The following is an 8236-nucleotide window of genomic DNA, read 5'->3' on the forward strand; positions in this document are numbered from 1 at the left end:
CATGTACCTAAGCGTGAACCACTGTTACACTGCATGTACCTAAGCGTGAACCACTGTTACACTGCATGTACCTAAGCGTGAACCACTGTTACACTACATGTACCTAAGCGTGAACCACTGTACACTGATGTGTTGTTTTACTTTTACTTTCTAATGTTGCCAAATGAAAATTTGAGATTATCCAGGTGACTTGAATTAGTTTCATTTTTCACAGTGCCAGTCCAGACTATTTAACATAAAAAAAGATGATCCACTAGGCTGAGTTTGATGGCACAAACCTTTCACCTCAGTACTCAAGGGGCAGAGACAAGCAGATCTCTGAGTTTAAAGCCAGCATGGTCTATATAGCAAATTCCCAGGTGAGCCAGAACTATATAGTGTCTCAAAAACAAACAAAACCAAAAATCACTGATAATCCTTTTATAAAAAGATTTATAAATAGTTCTGGTTGTACAGGAAATGAAAAATGAGAGCAATATGGAATTTCACACATCAAAGATGGCAGAGAGGAAATATAGCAATGTCCTATACATCTTTACACTGTGTTGTAAAGTGTGGACATCATAGTGGGAAACTATTAGATAAACAAACACATATGCAGTACCAATTATTATATAGAACACAGGCTATCAACTGGTATAATGATCAATTTTGGTGATTATCATTAAACTCTAAAACTAACATCTTGAGTTTTATTACCTGCATTAATTTATTGTAGAACCTAACATGTTTTTCCAACCTCATTGTTTATTTAATTGGACGTGTTACGAGACTTTTCAAATTAATAATTTAATTTAGCTTTTTTTATAATTCATCCATAAATTGAATACTTAGTTAAAATTTAAGCAACTACTTCTTTCTGGACACATGTATGATATAGAACTATGTGCTAACATTTTATATCAGGATGCTGTATTTTAAATGAAGGCAAAGACGCATTGTCCTAGAACTACAAAGGAAGCTACAAAAGATTGTAATCTCTTGACCCACTCTTTTCACACAGTTCAGTTCCAAGGAATATTTAGGTTTCTCCTTAAAGATCTTTTCATCTTCTAACCTCATCCCTTTTTATTTTCAGGCTTCTCAGGATCAAATATTTCCTTTGTTTCTAACCCTCATCTCTCAAAAGTTAATAGTCGGCTGGGGATGTAGTGCAACAGGGCTCATCCTGTGAAAAATTCAGGTTTTTACACATCATAAAATTTAGTGCCTCCATCATAAATAATAGTGTGCACGCGCATGCGAGCCTGTGCATTCCCTTAACTAGCATGTCAAACAGTTTCTAGGGTCTTCCACAGAGCCTCTGAGCTGGAGCAATGGAGATCCCTACTCTATAGCAGTGAAAACACATTGATAAAGCATCAAGACCAAGCATAGAATCCTTACTATCAATGCAGAAACACCTTGTTTCACTTCCAAAGTTGAAGAAATTGCACTGCCTTTAAAAATCACATGTAAAATCATCAGTAATGTATTTTTAAAATGGAAAACCATTAAAATGGAAAAAAAAAATCATAGTCATTTGCATGCATTCTGAGTAGGCAGCATGGAGACTCCAGAGGAGAGATGACACAGCACAGACTTACCTCCCGTCTCGGTCCCAGTCATACACTTCTACCTTGATTGTTCTGCCAGGAGAAAAATACACATGTGAAAGTGGCTTGAAGAAAATAATATGGTCTGAGAATGCAACATGAAAATAATATGATCTTAATCTACAAAATAATATTTAGTCACTTGCTCTTACAGCATATATGCTTATATGTTTCACAAAGTAAATTGAAGGTGATTTAGCTAATTTTATCACTACAATTAAATGTACATATAAAGTCAGTTTCGAGAATCTATATCAATTTTTCAGTGTGTCGAGAAAGCATGTGGACAACCTAGCTCCTTGGTGGAAGATAGACCGGCATCTCCCCTCCTGGAGACCATTGTCTTGGCAAGTATTTCTCAAATTCACACAGATCAGAGTCACCTGAAGAGCTCATCACACTGTGGCTTACTGGACCTCTTTTCAAAGCTTATGGTTCAATAGGTCTGATTTAGGGCCTGGGAACCTTAATTTTATAATGTGACTAGATAGTGTTGATGTTCCTAATCAGAAAACATATAAGAACTGCTTTCTTATGGAAATATGAACCAGTTAAATAAAGTTAGACTCATCTATTAAATATCATATGTTTAAAAGGAAACATGATAGCACACTGTTTACAGTTCTTAGTGGGATATTGGTTAATAGAATAAACCACCCTTGGGTGTGGTGATGCAAGTGATGCTGGGTCAGCAAAATCAGGCACTCGTGGCCAGCCTGGGCTACAAAGCAAGGCCCTGTCTCAACACTACCTAAAACACAATGTTCTAATTTCTTCACTAATATACAAGTAGTAAGACAAGGAAGGAAATAGAAAAGAGATTGAAAATTTATCTTTATCTATATATTTCCAGTTTCAATTCTAAAGAGGCTTTTATGAAATAACCTACAATAAGATTCCAATAAAGAAAAACTTCAGTATTATAAATCTTCAAGTATGCTGGAAGGATCACAAGTTGAACCTGGTCAACATGCCTGCTCTGTGTCTTTGGACTAGATCCAAGTTCTGTGGACCCTGTACATTCCCCATGCCCAGTGTGCGTGTTGCAGCTGTCTTACCTGTCATAGTCCCCATTGCACAGTGCTCGCACTGAGATCTTGAACGCTTGCCACACAGGATTTAGAGTGTTTTTGACCACTTCTGTCTTGTGACAAATTGTAAAGCTGTGAAAAGAGTTTTTAATTATGAAGCTACATTGATAGGTAGATAGAAGACAGACAGACAGGAAGGCAGACAAACAGACAGACAGATGATAGAGAGAATGACATAAATTGTGTGTGTGTGTGCATGTGCACGCGTGCGTGAGTGCATGACTCAGTAATGATGTTTGTTTGTTTGTTTGCTTGTTTGTTTTTTGGCCATTCATCTCCATGGGCAGAGTTAATGTTACCCACTCTGGGCTGATGCTGCCACCTGATTTAATATACAGAGAGATTTACACATTTGTGAGATTAGTTCTTTATAATGTAAACAATGAGATATGGCAGTATTTACCCCAGATAAATTTCTACCAATTCAGCAAATCATAATGCTATTTTATAAAAACTTGAGGTGTGCAATACTCACTGGCTTTTGGAAATTTGCTTAAGGTAAAAATCAAAATTTATGTTACAATCCTAGAGTCACTAGATGTGGAATTAAACAACTTCATATTGGGGAATTTTTTAATCCCGAGAAAGTGACTGGTCTGTTTGAGGAGACAGGAAGTGTTACTTTTTCTTCTAGAAATTTCGCTCATTTATAGCACACTGTGTGTGGTTGTATACACTAGAACTCTCAATAGTTCAAATTTCACTGCCAGAGAAATGAGTGAATACCCTGAGCAGAGTCCTAGTCCTCAGGAGTGTAGTTGTGTAAATATAGGGCTTTGTGTATGTGTACACTATAGACAGAGTCATACAAAAACATTCCTAAGAAGTAGCCTGTCAGGATGCATTAACTGAAGCTCGTTATCAAACACACTACTTGTAAAGGAAAATTACTGCCCAGTTGTGAGCACAGAGTATAATGACATCAACAGGAAATCAAGAAAATAGAAAGTTAGAATTATATACTAGAAAGACTTTTAATTACTGTTTCCGGTACAGAGGGTTCTAACCTGTTAGCTAAATTAGCAACTTTACAAGTAGCTTTACATTTATGCAATCATAAAATGAAAGAAAAAGATCTTGCACTGAAAAATAAGTGTAAAAATGAGCAGTATTTAAAACTACCTTTCACTGAACTCTTATAAAAATGAAAACATACATATAAATGTTTAATGTATTCATTAATACATGTTTTCTATAAGTATAATATATGAAACTACATCTAAAGTACGAGCTATCCATTTTAAGAGTTAAGTCTTAGTAGTTTAGATATTTGGAATGGTTTTACTTCTGAAAAATAGATTTCACTTTATTAAAAACATCATTTGCTCAAGCAGAACATATTTTCATCATAAATTCATCATTAAATGTGTGATAAGCTGAAACCTTATGAGTATAAATTTCTTTAGAAAAATAAGTACGAGAACTCAGGGAACATGTGGTTCCATCAGAAGGACCCAAGAACACTGGGACTGAAGAAGGTCTGTCTGCCTGCTAATCTCTTCCTCGCCGGGGAATAACTAAGAGTTACGCCCTTTAGAATTTCTGCGTGGATAAACAGGTGTTCAGATGCACAGTGTGCGCAACACTGACAGCTTCAGCCACCTCAGCTGTAAACACAGCCACTGTGGCAGAAGGAAGGACTTCATTTCCTTCACTTCCAATTTCTAAGTAGCATTTTCTCATTAGACAACACTTTATTACGCACTGTTACGACAAACAAACAAAAAAATAACGTATAAAACAATATTAACACTAGATAATGGTTAAGCTCTCGCTCTCTGAGACTTCAGCATGAGTTTGTATCATCAGTTGCTCCTCTCAGCCCTGTGAGGTAGATCACCCACTTACAGATCAGGGAACTGTAGATGTTACCAGAGTCATTTAGCATTGCATGACTGATTCCTTGACAAGAGACATCTTCCTAGTTTCTGAGTTTCCTTGTAAATGTGGACATTACAATATGAATCCCAGAGATCGATAATTAAACATAAATCCATTCACAGGGAACTTGGACACATGCATCTATTCATGACTGGCAAAACACCACACCACACTGAAACACTGAGGTGTTAGACCCCGAGGCTCTAGGAATTTCACTGTAGGAGAGGATGATTGATGTCTTCCCCTCCCCCTCATCCAAAACAAATGGATTCCACTCAGTTCTATGGGAGGATACATTGGTTAATTGGGGTTTCTAAAACATGCCATTATTCTACATTGTTGAAAGAAAAGCAAACTTTTATAAAAAGCAAAGAGGAAGCAAAAACTAACCCATACATTAAACCTAAAACATAAATGGTTATCAAATTAGCTTTGAAATAAAACATCACACCCTTTTTTAAAGTATCAAGTATCGTATTGCATTGACTAACTTGAAGATCTCTGACAGAAATAACAACAGAAACATGAATCAGCCCAACACTGAGTGGAGTAGAAGACACGCCCACCTTCCATCCTCATTGCTTCGATAAAATACAAGGAAAGGATCTGACTTCCCAAAGAAATCCTTCTTGTCCAGTTTGTTCGCACAGAACTGCATCAAGACAGCATCCTGAAAACAGAATTAATAATACAGCTCAAAATCTGGGAAAGGAATAGCTGGAAACAACAGATCACAAACAAGATTTGACAAGAAAGCACATTTGTTACTTGGATGCCGGTGGCCAAGTGTCAGGAGCTGTAGAGGGGAGGCCATTACTTATTGAAGGAATATGAGGCTTTCAAAGGTTCTGGAAATTACATTCAAATGCCAGACGACTAGAATTCAGAAAGCTGTGCCTGCTCCTACCCATGCCCACATGATAATGAGCCAGGTGACTCCAGGTTTTCAATGTCACACTGCAGTGTCTTCAACCACATACATGATTAGAATTCCCGATCACTTAGGATATAGTTAATGATCATCTATGACATGGGATGTGTTTAGTAAGACTCTATTACAGTCTAGTTGGGAGAGATTTGGGGTTTTTGTTGTTGTTGTTGTTGTTGTTTTTAAAAGATTTATTATATATATAATATATACATATATTATATATAATATACAGTGCATATATCTATGAGAGAGAGAGAGAGAGAGAGAGAGAGAGAGAGAGAGAGAGAGAGAGAGAACACTGTAGCTGTACAGATGGTTGTGAGCCATCATGTGGTTGCTGGGATTTGAACTCAGGACCTTCAGAAGAGCAGTCAGTACTTTTAACTGCTGAGCCATCTCTTCAACCCCGATATTTGTTATAATAAAGAAACAGAGCACGATGTATGAAAACTACATTAAAATCATTTCTTTGGTGCTTGGGTTCAGGAAAAACAAAGCACCTTTCTCCCAGTGTGCAACCTAATTATACATCTATAATTATACATCATCTGCCACTGTTCCAGGCTAGTCATTGCAAGTCATTTGTATATGCAAGCACTTAAACTCTGAGTAACCTCAAGGTACTATCTGGCTATCACACCAAGGAATTTAAACACCATTAAATTGAGCAGACTAAGTATTTCATTTTAATGGTAGAAAATACAGAGATTTTAAAATCCAAATCGATACTTTGAGAGCTTAGTTTTTTGGGGGGCATGTGAACTTCACACAGGAGCATTGAGTCTACTTGACTCCTGTTCTCTCCTCCTCCACCTTCTCCTGGGTCCTACCCCTCCCTCCCCAAATCAAGATCTATTCTTTAATTACTGTTATAAGTATAAACAAATTTTCTTGCATGTATAAATGTATATGTATTTACATTACTCTTTTGCACATATGCCCAAGGCTGACCACTTGAAAATAAACAAAATGGGTCAACTCATCCTGAGGAGAACATTACGCCCCTTCTTTCTGCAGCTATTTTCCACCAGTATCTCTTCATCTCGCTGTAGGACTGTGTGGAATTTCCACCACACATGCTGACCCATCGACTGGTGTTATCAGTATGACAGTCTTGTTCAGGCTACCATATTCTTGACATCCCATGTTAGCCTTTTTCCTGTAACGACTATTTAGCAGCACGTGTGCAGAGCCTCCGGCCCTGACAATATTGCCACCTACTCTTCTCCAGTCTCCTTTGATTTAATTAGTATTGTAAGAGTTATGTTACTGATGTATGAGTTGGGGCAGGGCATCACACAGTCACTTCTTCCCTGCAGTTGACCAGTGTAGATCCCTGTAACAGTCTCTGTGGCAAAAGGATGCTTCTTTGATGGGGTTTAAGAGTTACAGTTAGCTGGAGGTACAAGGATAAGTTATTTAGAACCCAGCTAGAAATCATATTGGTTTAGGAAATGGCAGGGAAAAAAAAAAACAGAAGTAGATTGTTTACGTTCTATGACCTCTGCAGTGATGAGGAGTTGTCCAGGTTTATGTGATTGGAATTCCTTTCCAATGAACTGGCCTTAAGGCCAATTACACAGCTGTTGGTTATCCTAAGATAAAAAACGCCACTATTGAGACGGCAGGAACCTTTTGCCTGTCTTGTTATTGTGGTTCCTAGGATTACAGCTGGGTAGGATGAGTGGGTTTCTGCTTTGGCAGCTTGATAACACCTCTGACTACTATGAGAGCGAGTCTTCAGGAAGGAGACTTCCAGGACAGTTTCAGCTCGAGGTCTCCAAGACCTGGGAGCAAAGTCAGTGGGGTCTTTCACCTTCGTGTTCTGGGAGGCAACTGAGGACAGAGGCAATAGTCTATATTGGTTTGGGGAAATTCTTCTCCTCTAACCAACAACCTAAAGGGAGGTTTTTTTTTTTTCATTCCTAGCATTAGGGGTTGCTTTTATAAGTGTCAGGCACTTGAGGGGTAGCATAATCACTCCATGTGGGTTAACAATATCAAACGCAAATGCATATGTATATATGAATTCATACATATGTAACCTTATAAAATAATATGATTCATTATGGGATTTTTAAACACTCTTAATGTTATTTCCCTCCATCCTCCCTCAACTCCTCCATTATTCTTTTTCCCGTTCCCTAGTGCAAGTCCTCACATTTTTTTATATTATCCTGATCCTCACACCTGCCTTCTACTATTCCCTTCGCTAGAGCTACACTTCATCTTTCCTCCCTCTCATCCCATGCTCCCTTGCTTCCGCTTTGGTTTCTTCAGATATTTCAGGTCATGTAAGCACACATGAAGATTTAGAGTGGGGCTCTACAAAGACAAAGCATCTTGCATTTGTCTTTCAGGGTCTGGGTTCGCTGACTCAGTATTTTCCAATTACACTCATTGACCTGAATATTTAGTGATTTCATTCATTTTTTCCTTTTACAGCTGAACATAGTTTTATTATGTACAAGTATCACATTTTCACTATACACTTGTGGGTTGAAGGACAGGTGACCTATTTCTATTTCCTCGCTATTGTGGACAGAGCAGCAATGAACATGACTGAGCAAGTGTCTGTGGAGAAGGGTGCCAAGTCCTTTAGGTATAAGACTGTAGGAGTGGTGGAGCTAACTCATAGGCTAGTTCTGCCTTTACAGCATTGCTTAAGTTTTCCTAGCATTGACAATTATGCTGGAAATTTTTTTTTATTTTCTTTATTTACATTTCAAATGCTATCC

The 8236-nt window shown here is 37.8% G+C and overlaps 1 protein-coding gene across 1 annotated transcript in view; it reads right to left on the minus strand.

Annotated features, from left to right (window-relative positions):
• Nucleotides 1–8236, minus strand: part of Cpne8 (copine 8) — a 181524-nt gene that overhangs the window by 78213 nt on the left and 95075 nt on the right. The window contains exons 8-10 of the mRNA XM_021216350.2: nucleotides 5134–5237; nucleotides 2654–2758; nucleotides 1587–1628 (exon numbers count right to left, since the gene is read on the minus strand). Coding sequence (XP_021072009.1) covers nucleotides 1587–1628; nucleotides 2654–2758; nucleotides 5134–5237 — 251 coding nt within the window. The remainder of the gene's footprint in view (nucleotides 1–1586; nucleotides 1629–2653; nucleotides 2759–5133; nucleotides 5238–8236) is intronic.

Source organism: Mus pahari, chromosome 17 (genome assembly GCF_900095145.1).
Source record: "Mus pahari chromosome 17, PAHARI_EIJ_v1.1, whole genome shotgun sequence".
Taxonomy (NCBI): Eukaryota; Metazoa; Chordata; class Mammalia; order Rodentia; family Muridae; genus Mus; species Mus pahari.